Raw genomic sequence first — 21,848 nt, 5'->3', positions numbered from 1 at the left:
ATCTAAGTGATTATGTAGAGTCACAAGAAAAATGTTTGTGACTTGGGGTATGATCGGTGTGGCTGCCAGTAGAGACGGCACAGTGGTAGGTGATAGTGACAAAGGTTTCCCTGTTTCTGCCACTAAATTCATAAATAAATCACTCAGGCTTGTCAGATGCTCATTCACTAAACAACAAGAATAGTTGTGGCTTGGGGTAAAAGGGGTCTTAAAAAGAGGGATACTCAAAGCACTTATGTAGTTATTGTGAACTGCCAGGTAACATAACAGGTTGCACTACCAGGATCCATTAAAAACATGGAACATGTTGCATTTGCAGCATAATACAGAATGAAACTCTAATTCGTCATTTGGTTAATTAATGGTTTGTGCTATTCAGTTACTATGACTTTAATAGAGCTAATGACTAATTAGTCCCCCTATTCCCAAACAAATCTGCAAAGTTGTCCTCAGCATCTCAAAAAGGTTTCTCTCCACATTTAAGAAACAAGAAACTGCAGGGGATATATCTGAAGCCCCAATGCAGGGTCTCGATCCAAAATGTCGACCATTCATTTTCCTTCACTGATAGCCCGCTGAGTTCCTCCAGTAATTTGTTCTTTCTCGGAATTTGAACGTGACCCAATTGACTGGCACCTTCTCTCATTTCGTGATTCATCTGGAACCACACACTCCATTAGAACACTGGCTTTCAGAGTTATCTGAACTTGAGTGTAGAAATATCTAGCTTCAAGAAGGATAACCAAGACCAGCCTGTTCACCTCCTGATGATTACTATTGGAAATCAATGAATAAAAATAGGGGGAAATATACAAATGTATTATTTTATTTCTTCACTACAATCTCTTCATGGTGTCAAGCCAATGATGTTCAGAGTTGTGATACCCTCTGGTTTTTGATGCAGACACGTGTGGCAGAAGAATGGGGCTGCAATTGATGTGGATGCCATTCCACGTATGCGGATTGATGAAGTCGGAACGTTATACATCTCTCAGACCTGGTCAGGCGACATTGGCTTATACACCTGTAAAGTGCTGTCCGTAGGAGGGAATGATTCTCGCAGTGCTCAAGTCAGAGTCAGGTAAGTGAGGAGTGTGTTGAAACAGTTTGAAAGTGCATGAATTCTGCTGGTGGTCTACAATATTTCCATCAAAAACAAAAGGGTAATCTGGGATAACTCCACAGCATAAATCTGTCAGTGTTAAAAGGCATCAACGGATTTCAGTGCTTGAGGAAATTCTTAATGTATCAATTACATTTGGACTAGATAAAGCAACGGAATGGACTGAAACTGCCACCACTTATCATGCAAAGACCTCATACTGCAGGGCTGTCAAACTCATTTTAGGTCACAGGCCGGACTGGGCAAAATGTGACTTCATGTGGGCCGGATCAGTTGTGCATGCATGAAAGCTCGCGCGCATGTTCACACAGCTTTTGTTACCTTCTTTTTTTCAACCTGCTCTCATGTGTCTCAGTCTCTGCTATAACTACAAAGTGTTTCACTTTACAAATTTCGTTTCTTATGAAGAAGATTGCCTAGCAAGCATTATTTTTATGATTGGTATTAACTTACAGTCGTAGGCTACAAGAAAGTTGTGATGAGAGAGAGAAAAAAACATGCTATTTTGGCTAAGATTGTTTTGGGAGCCACACCCTTTTCATTAATAAACCATTTAAAATCGAATATTAGCAGACACAAATGTAGACCTAACAAAACAAATTGAAAATGTAGGCTACACAACTGCACCCAATTTTTATTAGCCTGCTTCCAGCAATCAAAGTCAGACAATGAACACAGTTAGCCTCCAATTTTTATTGAAGTGATCACATTTACAATAATAGAATAGTCAGAAAATGAATGAATCCCAATATTATGACACTCAATATTTCATAATTCATTTTGCTTACATGTCATAGTGCATCGAACAGTGTCACTCATTTTTCACTTGCTGCTTCCAGACACCTGACATCTCTTAGCTTTAACCAGCCTGTCAACATCAGAGACCAGTTTCTGGGCAGTTGTGATTTTCATAATGTCATTTAGATGTCTGTGTGTCAGCTGCGAGTGCAGTTTGGATTTGTTAATGTTCATTATGGAGAATGCTTGATCACAAAGATATGTTGTCCTGAACATGCAAAGGATCTTTGAGGCAAAGTCTGTCATCTTGTAGTACATCGGTCCCAGGTATTGATAGAATGAGTCCAGACCCACAGTCTCAGATTTATATTTCAAACCCAAGTTACACTGAATTTCAATTAGTTCCATTTGGAGTTCCTCCAGCACATCTGTTGCTGCGTTGACAGCAAACGGCGAGCAAAATAGTGAGAATTCCTTCTTGAGCTGAGTGAAGATTTGGGAACGATTCTGAAACTCATGGAGCCAGTCTGGGTCATCCAACTCTGCCACTGGCTTCCCTTTCTCGTTCACGAATAGTCCAATTTCTGCACGTAATTGAAAAAAACATTTGAACACAACCCCGCTGCTCAACCAACGGACTTCAGTGTGGTAGGGTAGGCTGTGTCCAATATTACTTTTGGACAAAAGAGTGTCAAATTGCTGATGGTTGAGTCACTTGACTCTAATAAAAAAATTAACCGTTTTGATTACTACATCCATGACATTGTCCATTTTCAGGCTCCTGCTACATAACCCCTCTTGGTGTATAATACAATGAAAATGCCAGAATTCCTGCTCTGGATTCTCTGTCTGAACGTTCCCTCTGAGTTTCCCAACAACACCATCCTTTTCCCCGACTATGGTCGGTGCACCATCTGTTGCCACGCTGACAGCGTGACTCTAGTCAATCCCCAGTCTGTCCAAGGCCTCGCCGAGGCTGGAGAAAACGTTGTTCGCCGTTGTGGTGTTTGTCATGGGCACCATCTCCACAAACTCCTCGGTGACGGTCAAAGATGCATCAACACCACGAATAAATATTCACAATTGAGCTACATCAGTCATGTCAGTGCTCTCATCAATTGCAATAGAGAAGGCAATAAATGACTTCACTTTGTCTTTTAGTTGACTGTTCAATCTCCTGCAAGGTCCCCGATTCTCTCTGCCACAGAATTTCTTGACAAGCTGAAATTACCAAAAGCCTGTCTCTTCTCAGGGCACACCAGCTCAGCCGCCGTCAGCATGCATGCTTTGATGAATTCCCCCTCTGAGTATGGCTTCAACGCAGCAGCTATTTTGTTGGCAATAATATAGCGGCCTTGACAGCTCCATCATGAGTCTCTCGACTTTTGGTGACCAGTGATTGCTGCTTTTTCAGAGCTGCTTCAAGCTCGTTTACCTTTTGCGTTCTGAGTCGTCCTGCGTACTTGTCATATTTTTCTCCATGTGACGTCTCATAGTGCCGTTTGATATTGTACTCTTTTGCCACAGCCACTTGCTGCGAGCATATCAGACAAACAGGTTTGCCCTTGACCTCACAGAAGAAAAAACAATCTTTCCAATTAGCGTTGAATATCCGACCTTCGATGTCAACTTTTCTTTTCTTGGAAAGCATCTTGAACCACAGCAGCAAACAGTCTCAGTCTTGCTACAGGTGTCACTTACCTGAGTACTCTCTGTGTTTATACTTTCTGACAATGGAACTGGTCTTGAGTGCAGGGTGGTAGGTGCTTATGCGCAGCAGGTGGTTAACTGCCACCTATTGTTTTCTAAGTACACACAACAAGCTGCCGGCATAGCCGGCGGCACAGACAGCGGTGGGAGAGAGAGCGGCTGCCGTACAGATACATAATAAATAGTCGTGAATATACTTTTTTCTTCCCCAAATCATCCCGTGGGCCGGATTGGACCCCTACGCGGGCCAGATGCGGCCCACGGGCTGGTAGTTTGACACCCCTGTCATACTGTAAGGATGCTTTCATGTGGTTTAATGATTAATCATGAACACAGATTTATATTAAGTATCAGTGCACAAGAGTCAGCTGCAATCAGAATTATTAATTGCTGTCATTAGGATAAATGTTTCAGAATATGTTTCACTTGAATTTTAATGCTGTCTTGCATGGTAAGGCTCAGAGATATCAGAGTCAATCTGGAGGGATAAACTAATATGCAAGCTGCAGTCTGATTTGTTTATCTTCTTTTCCTTGCTTTCCTTTCATCCTGCAGGCAGCTGCCCCATGCCCCAGAAAACCTGGCTGCTCATTTGAGCACCAGTGAAAAGAGAGCCATTTCGTTGACTTGGGCAAAAGCTTTCGATGGGAATAGCCCCCTGCTTCACTACATTTTGGAAGTGTCTGAAAACAGTGAGTCCCTAACAGCAGCACATTTTTTACACCATTTTCATTCTAATGCATTGCAAACCTTTTGAAAAAAAAAATGAAAATAAAAATAATAGCAAATTAAAACGTACCTGGACAGGGGGTTTTAGTGGGATATGGCGCCAAACTTGGGCAAGTGGGTCCAGCTGTGATGGGAATCTTAGTCGCATGGACCAGTTTCTGTGCTCTGTGACTCTGTAAAAATAAAAGTTGTGAATGAATTAGAACAGTACAGCACTCAAACAGACTCTCCAGCCCATGAGGTCTATGCCAAAAATCACAGAATTTCTAAGAGTAAAATTCCAGGAAGCCACACAGTTGGAAAAATAAATAGGATCACATCTCAGGATATAAATCTGTTCTAAATTAGTTTTCAGCAATATTCCCGTTTTTAGGTACGTGGGGAAATGCATTTGAACACCAACTAATGAACTAATGGCGGTTCAGCTGCAGCTTGATGGGGAACTAGGGGACAGCCAGGGTGTTCTCAATCACTGCTCACTGAGGTGCTGAATTGTGGCTGGGACTGTCTGCATTATACAAGCTATAAAATGCTGGACATTGGCGATGCTTGTAGTTTTCACTCCTTTCAATACGCAAACTAAATACAGAAGCATTGTATCTTTGGCCTCACGTGACCAGTGTCGTGTATTATTGAAGATAATTGTAGCAGCAAAGTTGTAATTACAATGAGTGAAAAGGAACACCCAGTGAATAATCGGAGAAGTATATCAGTGATCATCTATCCTGCCACAGATTGCATGTGATGTGTCAATCTTTATCAGAGGGCAGCAATAAACTTAATTGTCTCTTGTCACCTGGAGCTAATTTGGAATAAGTAAATTCTACAGCACCCTGATTAAATTCCTGCATCATTCTTAGCATATTAAATGAGGATGCAAAGGGATACAGATGTTGAAATCTGTTATCACAATTATTATTAATAAGTGCTTCTCTTGTAAAAACTGAGAATTAATGTTAATTTTTAGTCCCTTCATTCATTTCTATAGAATCTAATTTTATTAAGTTCATCATGTGAAAAGTTCCAATGTAATTAACAATTCTTAGTCACAAGCATATTTAAATAGTGTATTTTTTTTATCCATTCTCACCATTACAGCTATTAATCTGGTTAATTATGATCCTACCTTGCTCAATGTAACATCTGATTACAAGGGATTTGTTTTTACTGCCCACTTGGTAATCTTCCCCCACAATGTAGCTTGAAATAGAGTGTCGTGCATGTGAGAAATATGACCTGTCCAATGTAACTGACTGAAAATAAGCAGTGCTTCAGAGCTGGCGATGCTGACCTAGAAAAGAAAGCTGACATTAGTTCATTTGGAGCATTTTGCAGAAGCAGTATTGTTGGTATTTTTCCAGTGCCTTGAGATGCCTGATGTGGCTAGCTTCAGATCTCAGAAGCATGCAAGGTGGCAGGGATTACTGATGTCCACTAGGACCATGACTGTTCTGCCAGGCCTACCTTAATCTTCAAATACCAATTTTCCTCTTTCAAGCAAAGGCCACGCTGGCAGAAGTGAATTTCACCAATGTCTGCCTATCCCAGCGGTTCCCAACCTGAGGTCCACGGACCCCTTGCTTAATGGCATTGGTCTATGGCATAAAAAAAAGGTTGGGAACACTTGGCCAACACAGAGGATCCAAAATTGTGTTCAAAGAACCCTTACAGAAATGCAATATCCTTGCTGACTCTGAGGAACCTCTGGCCCATGAGCACTCAAGATAGACAAGGAGTATTTTGGATGGTATTAAAGACAATGAGACTATGCAACAGAAGCATTCAGAAGCTCTGTGTAAGTGGTGGATGGAGCACATTACCTAACAAGCTACTAACCCATCCACTCTGTCCACCACCTCCTTCCTCATCTGTGGGGGAGTCTGTGGTTTCCATATTGGCCTCACAAGCCAGCCCGTAACTCACAAAAGGGGAGTGGAAACAAGTCATTCTTGTTCCCAAGGGAGTATCTTTGAAAGAGAACTCCAGCATCTGCAGAATTCCTCGTGTTTGCCTTTTGAAAGAGAACTGTTGACTTTTGCTGACATAAATTTTGCCTTTTCTCTACTTTCTGAAGAGCTGAAGAGAGCTGGACTTTGTACATCCATACTCACATCATTCTAGAGATGTGCAGTAGAGAGTATCCTAACAAGATGCATCACTGCTTTATATAGAAACTGCACTTCAGCAGACAGGAATGCTCTTTCGAAACAGATAGTTAAAACAGCCCAACACATCCTTGGCACCAGCCTACCCGCCATCAAGGACATACAGTACTGTGCAAACTTCTTAGCCACATATATGTAGCTAGGGACCCCTGCACTTTTGCACAGTACTGTAGTAATTGTATGTATTAAAATGTACTGCTGCCGCAAAAAAATAACAAATTTCATGACATATATCAGTGATGATAAACCTGATTCTGATATGGATCTCTATTGTGTACTGAGAGTGGGAAGTGGGCAGGGAGAGGGGAGAGAGCAGGAAGCACCAAAAATACGTTCTGTAATGCTGAATAAACCAATTGTTTAGAATCAAATGACCTTGCCTGGTGACTCAGAGCTGGGTGTGTCTGCACCCCCACCATTCCCTGCCCCTGGCACTCCTTCTCTGACGCCATTGACAAATTAAGTACTGTGCAAAATTCTTAGGCAACCTAGCTGTATATGCAGTATGTGCCTAGGACTTTTGCACAGTACTGTATGTACGGAAAGGTGCCAGAAAAGGGCCAGAAACATCATGAAGGATCCCACACACCTTGCTCATGGACTGTTTGTCCCACTCCCAGGAGGGAGGAGGCTATGTAGCATCCACACCAGGACCACTAGACTCAAAACAGTTACTTTCCCAAAGCAGTAAGGTTGGTCAACGCCTCGCCCACTAACTCCGTCGCTACTTTATTATTTCCCATCATTCACCTTATCTACAGCCTAGCATCACATTATGGACATACAATCAATCTATGTATAAAAGCTACCTAATGTATTTATATTTTATTGTGAGTTTATTATTATTATTATTATTATTGTTGTTGTGTTCTTTATCTTTTGTGTTTTTTCTTGTTGCATTGGATCTGGAACAATTATTTTGTTCTCCTTACACATGCGTACAGGAAATGACATGGCATTCAACAATCTTGAATCTTGAATCTTGAAATCTCTCGTAGAAGCATAAAATACTCACCTAATTTGTTTCTGTTGTGTCATTGAATATGCCTTTGGCCAGTCTCTTGAGGCTTGTTAGATATTATTAAATTCAAATTTTTTGAAGCATTATGCAGACAAATACATTGATTCTTTTGTAAAGTAATTTGCAATTGTCTGGTTGAAAAATGGTTTGGTTTAATTAAAGCCTTCCATTTATTCTTTCCATAGAAGCACAAACAGATTCCCAAAAGTACTTCAGAATTTCATTCAGCACATTGTGTTCAATGTTTAAGTTACCAGACCAGAAGCCCAGGGAGAGCCCTGAACTGACACTCTCAAGATGCCTGTCCAAATACTGACATAGCAACAGTGGAATAATAAACAATGTGGAACTTTTAAAAAAAAGTAGATTTAATCATGGTGATTTGTGAAAACTGATTTGCCTCATTAATACCCTTCAGGGAGGAAAGCTGCCCTGCCTACTCTGTCTGTCCTAAACTTGACTCTTAGTTGCCCTCTGAAATAGGAGTGTTGGCCATTCAGTTTTGTAATAACTGTTTGTTACAAGGATTACCCACAATAATGAAAATAATCAGTTATGCACAGAGATGTACTAGCAGGTACCTTTATTGGTGCAGTCCACAAGCATGCAAATTTACACAACTGAATACCTGTGTGCACACCCACTAGGTTTCCCTGATCCTCCATGAACAGTCAAAGAAGAGAAAAGGTAATACCCAGGAAAAGGAGTTCATGCTGACCAGACATTCTTCTTGATTCCCAGTGTAATCTCCACATTTCAGACATGGGGCATCAACTTCTGTGATGGTTGGCCTCCACAGAGGCCTCCACTGCCTGTGCTCCCAAAATCTTCCATTCTTATTATTTTCCTTTTCAGATCAGTCTATGCTGTTTCAGTTTTGTCAGCTCAAGGACATCTGTGTCACTTTCTCGTTGGATCTGGCCCAAGGCGACAAGCAGTATTGCTTTATGGCCCTCCCTTCTGGCCTTAATTACTTTTGTTATTTCCAACTCAGACTGGATCAAACCAGTCAAACCAGGTCAGACAGACACTGGGCCCAGACAACCAGATAACAGATTAATCATTCTTTTTCTGGTAAACAATCATCACAAACAATAGCATGCAATTTCCCTTTTGACTTGCAGGCAATGCAGTGCAGCAGAACTGAGGCAAGGCGAGGCAGCAGGCCTGTTGCCAAGAGCAAGGAAGACCCGATGTTCAATCAGTTCAAGCACCGGGCCAAATCAGAAAGTCTGGGTTCAGGCTGACTCAAAGTAATGGGGTCCAGGCCCAATAGTGTATTGAAGCGACAGAGCCCAAAGTTTGGATGACAATTTAAGCGCTGGGCTGAATCAGAATGGTGGGGTACAAGCCGAATCAAGGTGGCGGGGTTCAGGTCCTATTCTATAGAGCCCTGGTGTTGAGACAGTTTGGTCTCCCTATCAACACAAAACATAGAACGTAGCACAAGAGCAAGCCCTATGGCACACTGTGCTGTACCAAACAAATTCAACTAGTAATTAAATGGCTAAATAATCTAGTTCCTTCTGCCTACACAGCATCTATATCCCTCCATTCTCTGCATACTCATGTGTCTGTTTAAGAGCCTTAAATTGAATGCATGCCCTCTAGTATTAGACATTTTGACCCTGAGAGAAAGATATTGGCTGTCTACTCTGTCTATGCCCCCCATGATCTTCCATCGGGTCTCTCTTCAACTGTGGACAGATTTTGTTGTGGTAAAGTGCAGCATAGGTTCATCAGACTGGTTTCTGAATGACATGTTGGTCCATTGAGAAGTGTTTAAATAGATTGAGGCTAGTTCTCTGGGGTTTAAATTCAAAAGGTCTTGACAGGGTACATGTAGAGTTAATGTTTCAGTAACAGTTTCAAAATTAGATATTGGCTTTTCAGAACAGGGAAGCAATCTAAAATAAAAATAGAAACTACAGTCAGCAGGTCAGGCAGCATTGGTGGACAGAGAAATGTAGTTAACGCTTCTCAGGCCTTCTACTGCAGGACCATGATGGAATGCTCTCCACCTGCCAAAATGAGTACAATTCCAAGAATATTCAAAGTGTTCCATCACATCCAGGAGAAAACAGCCACTTGATTGGTTCTCCATCCACTATCCACTATTCTAGATGTTCATCCCTACTATCATCTGCACAGTGTTGCCACTCTATCTCCAAAATATATTTTATTTATTTGCACATTCTGCTCTAACAGCAGGTCCCAAAACTGATTATTACTGCCAAGGAGGGCAGCAGGGGCTTGGGAGTGCTACCACATAGAGGTTCCCCTCTAACCTTCTAACGTGAAAGTACACAGTTGCTCCTTCTTCATTGTTGGGTCTAAATCCTAGAACTCTTTACCCAACAACATTTCCGCTTATTGCATTCGCCTTTATCAATCGTGGGGTACAGTTTAGGAGATGAGAGGTAATGTTGCAGCTATATAGGACCCTGGTCAGACCTCACTTGGAGTACTGTGCTCAGTTCTGGTCGCCTCACTACAGGAAGGATGTGGAAACCATAGAAACGGTGCAGAGGAGATTTACAAGGATGTTGCCTGGATTGGGGGGGCATGCCTTATGAGAATAGGTTGAGTGAACTTAGCCTTTTCTCCTTGGAGTGACGGAAGATGCGAAGTGACCTGATAGAGGTGTATAAGATGATGAGAAGCATTGATCGTGTGGATAGTCAGAGGCTTTTTCCCAGGGCTGAAATGGCTAGCACAAGAGGGCACTGTTTTAAGGCACTTGGAAGTAGGTACAGAGGAGATGTCAGGGATAAGTTCTTTACGCAGAAAGTGGTGAGTGTGTGGAATGGGCTGCTGGTGACAGTGGTGGAGGTGGATACGATAGGGTCTTTTAAGAGACTCCTGGATGGGTACATGGAGCTTAGAAAAATAGAGGGCTATGGGTTAAAAGGCCATTTCTAAGGTACAGACATGTTCGGCACAGCTTTGTGGGCCAAAGGGCCTGTATTGTGCTGTAGGTTTTCTATGTTTCTAACATTTGAAAGCACCTTCATCCCAAAGGACGCAAGTGGTACAAGACAGCAGTTCATAATCACATTACCAAGAGAATGGAGGAATAAGAAATATCACCCACATATTAAAACTTGAATTGAAAAATGTAAAGAATTCAGAAAACACGAGAGATTCTGCAGATGCTGGAAATCCAGAATAACACATTCAAAATGCTGGATGAAATCAGCAGATCAGGCAGCTTCGATGGAAAGGAATAAGCAGTCAACGTTTTGGGCAGAGACCCTTCATCAGGACTGAGTCTGTGTTAAACGTCGACTGTTTATTCCTTTCCAGAGATGTTGCCTGACCTGCTGAGTTCTTCCAGCATTTTGCATATGTTAAAAAGAATTCAGAAACCATGCTAAATTATAACACCTGGGTTTACTGCATGCAATCACTTCGTAAGTAATTTATCAGAAGGTGAGTCAGGTCAATCAGCTCCAAAACTCCTCTAACCTTCATTTGGATTATTTTGCTCTTTTGTTTCATTCCATTTCCCCAACAATCCAGCTTCAAAGGAGACAATATAAATGCAATATGATTTAGTACTCTTAAAAAGTCATTCTTACAATAAATAAAGTTGAATTGGAGCTTCTGTTAGAAAATAACTTGTTCCACCTGAGCTAGAGTTCAGATATTGCAATTCAAGACAAATATCAAGATAATATGATAAATTTTTGGTATATACTCGTGGAATTACTTCAGAATTGTGTCTGTAAATATTTGCTGTGGATTCTGTATTGTGGCAGATCAAAAGTCTTTTTGTTCATTTCTGGAAAATACTGTCTATCTACCTGATAACTTAAATTGAAAACAGGAGTGCAGGAGGTGCTGAGATAGAATCAGTGCAGTGAGAAACAGTTAATGACTTTCCATCACTTGATAATGTTGTGAATAAATAAAGAATATCAATGTTTGAATGCTGACAACAGCTCATAGATTTGGCGCCTGTAGCAAGAAAGTGAATTTAGCTCAGTTTAGAGAAAAGAAGTATCAAGCATAGTTTCCAGTCATTGCTTTTCAGGTTTTGTTTTGTTCATCCTCATACTGGAACCACAGATGGTTCCTAGAAGAGCACATGATCAGGTTTTTGTGTGGACATTTGGACATTCAAACAAACATCCCAGCAACATTAGCAGGGGATTGGGGCACTCATAGCACTCAAGGAACCATCTATAAAATGATATTGTTCATCAGTGCTGAATGACACCAGCAAATGCACCCATCAGAGACAAATAAAGCCACAGTAGAACAGGGATGAAAAGTTTGAAGCATGTGTATTTTAATGCTACGAGTATAATGGGTAAAGATGATTAACTTTGAGCAGGGAACTATGATGTTGTGGCCATTACAGAGACTTGATTGAGAAAGGGACAGGAGTAAATGCTTAATGTTGTGGTAAAGTATAGCATAGGGTTTGAATGTTTTAGGAAAGTTAGAGGGAGAGGTAAAATGGGGGAGATATTGCTCTACTAATCAGGGGCAGTATCACAAGTGCACTCAGAGGGCTCGTCCACTGAGTGTATATGGATAGAGCTCAAAAATAGGAAGGGTGTAATCACACTGAGTGCAGTGAACAACACCCTCCCCCCCACCCAGTTGCCACTGGGATACTGAGAAACAGATATGCAAGCAGATTAAGGAAAGGTGTAAAAACAGTAGGGTTGTTGTCAATGGGGGAATTCAACTTCCCTTACATAAACTAGAATCATTTTAGTGCAAGAGGCTTAGATGGGGCAGAATTTCTTAGGTGCATCCAGGAGGGTTTCTTAAATCAATACGTAGATAATCCAACAAGGCTGAACTGGACCTGTTGTTGAGTAATGAGCCTGGCTAGGTGATTGACCTTTCGATGGGTGGGCACAATAATTAGGGAACAGTGACCACAACTCTTTAAGTTTTAAGAGAGCTATGGATAAGGATAAGTATGGACCTGTAGCAGGGTATTAAATTGGAGCAGGGCAAATTACAAGAGCAACAGGCAGGAACTAGGGAGAGTGCATTGCAAATAGCTGTTTTTGGGCAGGTCCACATCCAACATGTGGAACGTGTTTTAAGACCAACTGCTCAGAGTACAGGACAGGTACTATATGTTCCATTCAAGAGGAAGGACAAGAATGGCAATGTAAGAGAACCTTGGATGTCGAGAGAGGGAATGAATTTAGTCAAGAAGAAAAAGGAAGCTAGAATCAAGCAGAGCCTTGAGGATTTTAAAGAAGTCAGAAGGGAACTCAGGAAGGGAACTAGAAAAGCCTGGAGGGGCCATGGAAAGTGCTTGGAAAGTATAATTAAAGAGAATCCCGAAGTATTCTATACGTACATCAAGAGCAAGAGAATAACTAGGGAGAGGGTAGGACCACTCAAGGATAAAGGGAAGAACACTTACTTGGATGTGGATGAGGTCCTTAATGATTACTTTCCATCAGTATTTACCAAGGAGAAGAATATGGAGAATAGGGAGACCAGTGCTGAGTGTATTGATGTAATAGGGCATTTCAAGGTAAAGGAAGACGTAGTGTTGGGTATCTTAAAGAGCATTGAGGTGGATGTGATGAAATACACCCCATGTGGGCTGATGGGTTTGTTCCTTGCTGTGTTGTTCTATGTTCTGTGTTCCAGAAGAACAAGAGATCTTCTCAGCACAGCTCTTCAAAGAGTTGCTGAAGAGGAAGCCAGTTGGAGGAGAAATAAATGTCCAGGAGTTGAGGATTTTGATATCAGCATGTATATCCTAACAGATCTAAGCTACAAATCCCTAACAACTGGGAAGTCTCTTGATAATAGCAGCTAGAAGGCAAAATTGTTCTTGGTAAATCTTGAGTTCCCAGCATCTATTGACATCAGACAGGGAAAGCAAAATAAGTGATAGATGATTGGATGAATGGGATTACAGGGAAGATACCTCAGAAAACAACACTTAGTGTTTGTCATAACTTAGTACTTCACTTTTATCTGTCTTGAGGAAGGAGTTGCATTAATCATAGTCCAGTGTGTTGCTGGTATACAGCACAGCCATTGGGGAAAAACATAAGACCATAACACACAGGAGCAGAATTAAGTCATTCCATCATGGCTGATCACAGATCCCACCCAACCCTATACACCTGCCTTCTCTGCATAACCTTTGATGCCCTGACAAATCAGGAAACATGGATGCACATCTTCTGCATGGAGTAACAGAACAATGCTCAGAAGGGCAATGCGAAACCCTAAGTAAGTTCTGTGGATTTTGCAGAAGTTTTGATAACATTCACTCAACTAGTCTTTGGTGGATTCTATGTAACATTTGGAATTGACGTCACGTGAATTCCCCACTGCAACTTCAGCTGCAGTGTTGTTCAAACTGGGCTTAGTTTTGAAATCAAACCAAATATGAATTGAGGTGTGTTATATCTGCAATGTGCTTCAATGCTGCCATTGATTGGATAATGCAGAAGATGTACTGAGGAACATCAGATGGACATCATTCTTTACTGTTGTCGACCTTGACTTTGAGATGATCTCATTCTCAATTCACATACCCAACACAAAGAACAGAAACAAATATCAACCAGATTCAGTGCACTCAGCTAGCAAATCAGACTGAAAATTAACCAAACAGATTTTATGATCAATAACATCGCCTCAATAACACCAATCCTGACAGGGACTTGTGTAGAAAGTCTTGCTGACTTTTACCGAAACATCACATACTTGGACAGCACCATCAGATAAGATAGATGAATAAACTGGAATCAACAAAGTCAGGAACGTCTTCAGTTGCTTAACTATAGTCTAACTTATCAAAAGACAACACTACAGCTAAACTCAAGATTTATCAGAGATACATACTGTCAAGACTATTGTATATTGCAGAATGCTGAGGGATGACAGAACATGGTGTGTCTGAACTGTCTTCACTTTACACAACTTGTCTCAGAAAAATCCAATGTGTTTTTGACTCCCAAATAATCTCAAATGAAGACCTACTTATACAGAAGAAGATATGAGCCTGGAAGCGTGACCTTATTATAGAGACTGAAGAAAATAAAATTGAAGCCACCCAGTAAACAACATAGTGAAGATCTGTGCAAACTAAGCTGACAACTTCGAGCAGAAAGGAGGAACAGTTGGAAGCTTTGTCAGAACAGAAGGGGTGGAAGAGCTTTGTCACTGCCAGAAGATATAATAATGTAATGAGGAATGGATGAAGCATGTTGGGTGTAACCCATTTTTATTTTTTGAGGTTTAATAAGCAGTTAGTAAATAAACACCAAAGTGCAAATGTTTGTCTATGGGAATAACCTGGACTGATCATGGCCAGAAAAAGCTGACAGCTTGCCAGCATTCAACCCGAGTTATTGGGAGATACAGGGAGAACTCCAGTTCAGTAAAAGAGAGAAGTGAATTGTCATAGAGTCGTGTAGCACAGAAGTGAGCTCGTGATTCAGATTCCGGTTTATTCATCACATGTACATTGAAACACACAGTGAAATGTGTCATTTGTATTAACAACCAACACACCCAAGGATGTGCTGGGGGCAGCCTGCAAGTGTCTGCAAGCCCATGCATTCCGATGCTAACATAGCATGCTCGCGATGCTGGGCAGAACAACACAGAACACAACAAAACAACTGCAGCAAAACAGGCTGCATTCCTCACACCCACACACGCAGACACACAGTCCTCGAACCCTAGGAGAGCCACCTTTGGCCACCACCCTCCAGTGGACTCAGATTCACTGACCTCAGGCCGTTGATTATCCCAGTGAACTCAGAGATTTGCTGCTTCAGGCCTCAATTACCAGACATCAATCAACCTTCGGGCTTCAGTTTTCGGCACCTACCGCAGGACTTGCCAATGATGTCAAATGAAGACCTGAACAACAGGCCTGGAAGTCCATACTCACTGATTACAGGACCCTGAACACTAGGCCTCGAACTCCAGGCTTGCCAATTTGCATACCTAGGGGTCACCAGCCCTCGTGCCTCTGTCCACGCAGACCTCAGATCCCAGAAACTGCCAATAATTTGTTAACTTGGGGGGGGGGGGGGCGGTCACCAGCTCTCATCTGACATCTGAACATGGATGTCTTTTGTCACATAACCAAGTCACGGGCCTCAAATGAGAAGCAGATTCCTAGACTCTGACCAGACCTGATCTCTAATTCCCCCACATTCCAGTCCCTAAACCTTAATGACCCCTAACTCTCCCCTCTATCCCCAAAACCATCCCTACAAGCCTAAAAACATTTTTAAAACAACAAAACCTGAGCCACAACTGTTGTGTATTTAATCTTTCAATAAATTTTGAGTAATATTGGAAATAAATTGTTTGATTAAGCATTCTTGCTCATTTAAACAGTTAATTACGGGTTAAATGTAAAAATAAGAAAATTGAAAACGTCATCACACCACCACGTGATACCTGTGCGCCATGCTTAAAGTTAAAAACAAAATTAATTCCACAGTTTATCTCCTAGTTCCCTTTGTTTTTTATCCGATTCACTTTATGTTTTGGAGTTACAAAATAGAACAGTGGTGACAAAGGAGTTTTAAACAAACTCAAGACGATTACCTACCTGTTGAGCGCAGCAAGGTGTTCAAGTTTTTTTTTAAAGCACAGCAAGAAGCAGTAGAGTATTAAAATAATGCACCACTTTTAATGTTTTTGAAGCAGCACCTGTTCTTTGGAAGGGAAGGCACGTTCGATTTTAAAAATAAAGCAGAAAATGGAAGAATTCAAGGGTTCATGAAAAGTGAGTAGCAGGTGATAATAGTCATAAAAAAGGCAAAAATGGCTGGCTACATCAAAAGGATAGATGCATTCCATTATACAACAGATAACTGGATTTTGTATACTGAATGGATTGAGCAGTATTTTAAACCAAACGGAATAGCCAATGAGAAGCGAGTGGCAATTTTGCTGAATGCATTGGATTTAAAGGCATACAGTTTGCTTTGAAGTTTAACTGCTCCAGCCAAGCTAGCTAAAATGAACTTTGCTGATATCATAAAAATAATTCAGGAACATTTAGAACCAAAACCAATGTTGATTGCAAAATGCTTTAGGTTTCATAAGCGGAATCAAAAGGAAGGGGGGTCCATTTCAGCGTACGTGGCTGAATTGAAAAGATTGTCTGAGCATTGTCAGTTCAGTGATGGGCTTAATGATGCACTGAGAGAATCTTAGAAGAAAGCCTTTAAAAACAGCTCGTAACTGAAGCACAACTTACATTTAAAAGAGCACTTGAAATTGCCATATCAATGGAAACAATAGACAGAGACACGATTGAGTTGCAATCAGGAATGAAAGTGAACATAAACAAAATTGCAACATCTAGACAGAGGCCGGCCTGGTCAAGCAAATTGTGTTGCCATTGTGGTAGGGGCTTACATACACCAGACCAATGCAGGAAAAACTTTCAGAAAATGCAACAAAGTAGGACACATACAAAGAGCATGTTAGGCAGACAAAAATAAACGGACGGCACAGGGTAGAGAAAAAGATAAGTCAAGTTGCAGATTCAAAATGAGCACTGAACTGCACACTGTTGTTGAAAAATCTAATGATGAGAGTGACATGGGACTACGCATAAGTAGCTTTGAGATTTATAGTCTGAGATCTAACAACAGACAAGCAATATGGCTTTCACCAGAAGTAAATCGCAAATTAATTAAAATGGAATTGGACACTGGTTCAGTTGTTTCAGTCTTTGCACAAAATGAGTTTGTACAGCAGTTCAAAAATACTAAACTGAAGCCTGCAGATATCCAGCTAAGAGCTTATACTGGAAAAAGGATAACTCCTGTGGGAATGACATTTTTGTAACAGTGAAATACAGCAACCAACAAGCCACATTGGGCTTGTATTTGGTAAAAAAAAACGGGAGGGCCAGCGTTGCGGGGTCGTGAGTAGCTGAGACAACTACAACTTGATTGGAGATCCATTCACAGTTTGTATACCACATCCCCTGCAATAGAGTCAACTGAAAGCGAATTAAGAAAGGTTCTGGGTGATGCCACATCTATCTCCATGCTGTACATCATGAACCGTTGCCCAACAGATGCCAACCTCTGTCCCCCTGGTTGGAAAGCATATTGGAACAAGGAAGGAAAATGCTATTCAGAGGAAGGTTGAAAGTGAAGAAAGCAGTGGTCCAACTACAACATTTTTGTAGGTAATGTATCTGAGAAAGCCTCTGACACATTAATCAGATAGTTACTTGTGAAACGTGGCTTGGTTTTAAGCTGGAAGAGAGTTTAAGGAGCTTCAGGAAAGTTGTAAGCTTTTGGCATTTCTGAGTATAAAGAACCAGACTCTACTCTGCCTGCACTGTTATTGCATGAACTTCAAGTGGGAGACAAAAAAACTGCTTGTAAAAGTAAATGCAAAAACTAAAATCCAGGGGGATAGTGGAAGGCCTAAAAAAACAGCTGTCAATGGAGATACAAAAACAGAGGATTCATCAGATGATGTTGTGGCTGAGGAAACGGTGAGGAGAGATCCGATCGTAAAGGGAGCAATTTAAGGTTTAGTAAGAGAATACTCCAGTGAACTAACTGCACTTTCCCAAAATCAGGATGCATAAACTGGAAGAAGATAAAGGAAGGAGAAGAAAGGTATACAGAACTGTCAGAAACTGAGATTGTTTTCAGAGTGATCACTCTTGTCAAGAAAGAGTAAGAAATCCTCTACAGCAATTAAATCGTTAGGCCTGAATGGGACAATTTAAAATTTACAATGCTGTGGCTGTCTGTATATAGTAGTTGTATTATATAATTATAGTTTATTGCTAAGCAAGGAGTGTTGTGTATTTAATATTTTAATAATATTTGAGTAATATTGTAAATAAATTGATTAAGCATTCTTGTTCGTTTAAATCATTCATTACGGGTTATATGTAAAAATAAGTGAATTGCACGCGTCATACGTAATACATGTATGCCTCACTTAAGGTAAAACCCAAAGTACATGACTTATCTCCTGGCTCCCTTTGCTTTTCTTCCAATTACTTTTATGTTTTGGAGTTACAAAACGTAATAGCAGCCTTGAAGGAGACGGAAGCTCAGTGCTGCCTTCACCAGAAACTGTTCCGACAACTTTTCTCATCTGCAGAAGTGCTATTTGCATGTATTAGGTTCACAAGTAAGCTATTTAAGTGCCTGTCTGGTACATGGAATCATTGTATATGACTCCTCTGGCAGGATGTTCCATATATCAGCCATACTCTGTGTAAAAAGGCTTTTGTCGTTAAAACTTCTTCTCACCTTGAATCTATTCCCTCTTGTTTTTGATACTCCTACCATGGCAAAAAAGAGATTTCACCATCTACCCTCTCAATGCCCAGTCTATCTAATCTCTCCACATAATTAAAGTCTTCCAGTCCAGGTGAATTCCAGGTCTATCAGCTCTACACTCTCTCCAGCATAAACAAATGCTTCTTGTATTATAGCAAACAGAAAGCCGCATGCTCTTTAAGTCTAGTCCAACATCAGCAGGATTTAGAAAACATTTCCATAAATTGCTTGGTTATATAAAAATTTCAGAAGTGCAGGTGGCAGACATCTAAAATTAAAAATGGTCAGGTAAAAGGTATAAATTTGAAATATTATATGTAGATAACACTTATGGAATTGTTTTGCATTCCAATCTTTTCCATACTTGAGCCACAATTTAGTTATATCATCAGGGCTTTTAAATTAGATTTATATTGAATACTGTATTCTGATTTCTGATGCATCTGTAATATCTAGATGTGAATAGCAGTGTGCTCATGGTTACTGGTCTGTAATGCTTTACTCGTGGATAGCAGGATCGATGCCAATTTACTAATGATTACTGGAATCAGTACTGATGCAACAAAGCCAGGAGACTCAGTGCAGTAGCCTAGCATTTATTTCCTGGAATGCTATTGAGACAGTGTTGGTTTGGCAATATGGTTTCAAACTCTGTGCATGCAGTACCATCAATTATCTGTAGAAATGGAATAGTGTGAGGAGAGCAGTTATTTTTGACTATTGGATCTTGATATTTATAAAGTTGCTTCATTCAGAAAATTAGAATTGAATTTTTATTTAGATTATCCATATTTTAAGTTTCTCTAAATCATTATATTTTCTAGGCTTTGTTATTTATTCCTCCAATCCTTTATCATTAAATGAGCAAACTGTAGACAAAGCTGCACCTCAGATTGAAAATTAATGAGGCTTTTTTTGAATCTCATTTCTATCAGGATGAAAGGAATTTGTTCTTCTTCAAAGGTTAATCTTGCACTGAGGGGCCGATGCTCCATCTAAGCCCCAAAACATTTTGGGCAGAAGGAGCATTAATTAAACTCCGACTTGTTTCAACATCCTTTTATGTTGTTGTGAGCCCTTTTTCTTAATGTTGTTGTCACTCCCAATTTCTCTCAATTTATGTTCCTCTTACTGTAATCTCTTATGCATTTCCCCTCTGCTTGAGTGGTGTTGCCTTCAGCCCTGGGCTATCATGTCTAGAACTGGATTACTTAACGCATTAGCCTCCAGCCTCATACACCCACTTAAGAATTAAGATACTGTATGACTAATTGCAGTTCCAATTAGGGAATAAAATTGAGTAATATACAGCGTTGTTAGAAATGTTATCTCATTACTCATCCACAAGATACAAAGTGGACTTTATGCCACTGGTGTAACATTTGTGTTATTTGCGCAAAGAATGTTTTAGGGGTAAGCACATGCAATAAATTTATCAGTATTGTTTAGGAATTGTCAAAATGATTGAAACAGCTCTGGTGTACTGACAGACAAACACCATCAGCAATTCCAGTTGGATTAAGATGATTTAGAACCCCTTTTGCAATCAATATGTTTTCTAACCTCATATGTTCAATGAAATGTTTCATCACTTTTTCTGATAATTTACTGCAGAAACTTTTCGGTGTCCTCTGAGATATTGATGATATTGAAGTTACTATTAAAGTATCATCTTCTTATTTGAACAAGCTACTTCAGTAGTAACTTCCATGTCACAAATACCTCAGAAGAGGAACTTCTAAAAGAATAATGAAAACAAGTTTTCTCTGAGCAGATTTTGAGTCCTTTTTCTCCTTGTCCAATTATCGCACCTTCTCATCTTATCAATTTTTTTCAGAATTTTGTGGCATTTATCTAATCGTATTGCTTTAAAGTGAAATAAACATTTCAAGAGAAGCTGACATTTTTTCGCTACAGATTCCCCTTGGACAGTTCATCTGATGAGTGTACACCCTGAATCTGTGGGACTGACGGTCAGGGGACTCATTCCAGCCAGGTCCTACCAATTCCGTATTTGTGCCGTGAATGATGTTGGAAAGGGTCAGTACAGTCGAGAGACAGAGAGGTAAGGTTTAGTCTCCAATTTTGTACTGTTAAATGTGGTTATATTTAAACTTTGCTTTTGCAATTATTTTAAAGCAATCTCAGAGACAGCCTGCACATTACAATTGATCAGTTAACATTTTGCAGTTATTATTATCTTAAACTATAACGGGGGCATGAGTAGTAAGCACAGCATGTTGGAGGCAGCACATTGAATTTGAGATTTATTAATTTTTTTGTATTAATATATTTTTAAATTAAATTGATAATAGATTTTGTCTCAACCTTTATATTTTTCGTAAACAAATGGTACAAATTCTTGCAGGTTATCACTACCTGAAGAACCACCAAGTGCACCGCCACAAAATGTCATTGCAAGTGGCAGAACAAATCAATCCATCATGATTCAATGGCAGCCACCCCCAGAAAACCAACAGAATGGAGCTCTGAAGGGTTACATTATCAGGTACTTCTAAGGAGAGTATTTGCGCTTCTGCTTTCATGGATGGGAAGTAGATCAAATAATAATGATCTTCTGTTATTGTGTACATGTTTGCTCTTTTATTACCAGTGTAAAAAAAACAGCTTATAGCAAACAGAAAACTACAAGAGATGATACCATTCATTTTACAATATAGAAGAAATGAATTACAAATGTATTATTACTTAATGTCTCCTTTAATCTGGTGCCCAACATAAACTCTCTTTAATTCCTTTGGCTTGTAGGGTCAACTTGTTTGCATATGTTGTCTTTAGTTTGTATTCTCTCAAAGCACATATTCTGGAGTTAGCAGAATGTGGCTAATACAAAAGACTCCCAGGAGTTTCAACGTCCTTTAAATAAAATTTAGGTAGTTTTTCCCAGCAATATTTTGGATTCTTTATGCATTCCCTTGTACATGCTGTTTAAAAGTACCCAAGCCAAGCATTTAATAAATTATACAACCATTTTAATCTTTACTTTTCTGTAAATGTCTACAAAAATGAATCTCAAGCTAGTATATGGTGACTTAGATAATAAATTTACT

At 40.1% G+C, this 21,848-nt stretch overlaps 1 protein-coding gene across 5 annotated transcripts in view; it reads left to right on the top strand.

The window, feature by feature from the left end:
* LOC140187285 (protein sidekick-2-like) overlaps positions 1 to 21,848 on the top strand; it is a 971,472-nt gene that overhangs the window by 676,216 nt on the left and 273,408 nt on the right. For all 5 annotated transcript variants that reach the window (XM_072242443.1, XM_072242442.1, XM_072242441.1 and 2 more), the window contains exons 13-16: positions 905 to 1,081; positions 4,127 to 4,263; positions 20,695 to 20,842; positions 21,146 to 21,286. In XM_072242443.1, the coding sequence (XP_072098544.1) occupies positions 905 to 1,081; positions 4,127 to 4,263; positions 20,695 to 20,842; positions 21,146 to 21,286 (603 nt within the window). The remainder of the gene's footprint in view (positions 1 to 904; positions 1,082 to 4,126; positions 4,264 to 20,694; positions 20,843 to 21,145; positions 21,287 to 21,848) is intronic.

The sequence above is a fragment of the Mobula birostris genome, chromosome 24 (assembly GCF_030028105.1).
Source record: "Mobula birostris isolate sMobBir1 chromosome 24, sMobBir1.hap1, whole genome shotgun sequence".
Classification (NCBI taxonomy): Eukaryota; Metazoa; Chordata; class Chondrichthyes; order Myliobatiformes; family Myliobatidae; genus Mobula; species Mobula birostris.
The sequence above is the reverse complement of the archived record's forward strand: the minus strand, read 5'-3'. Positions and strand labels throughout refer to the sequence as shown.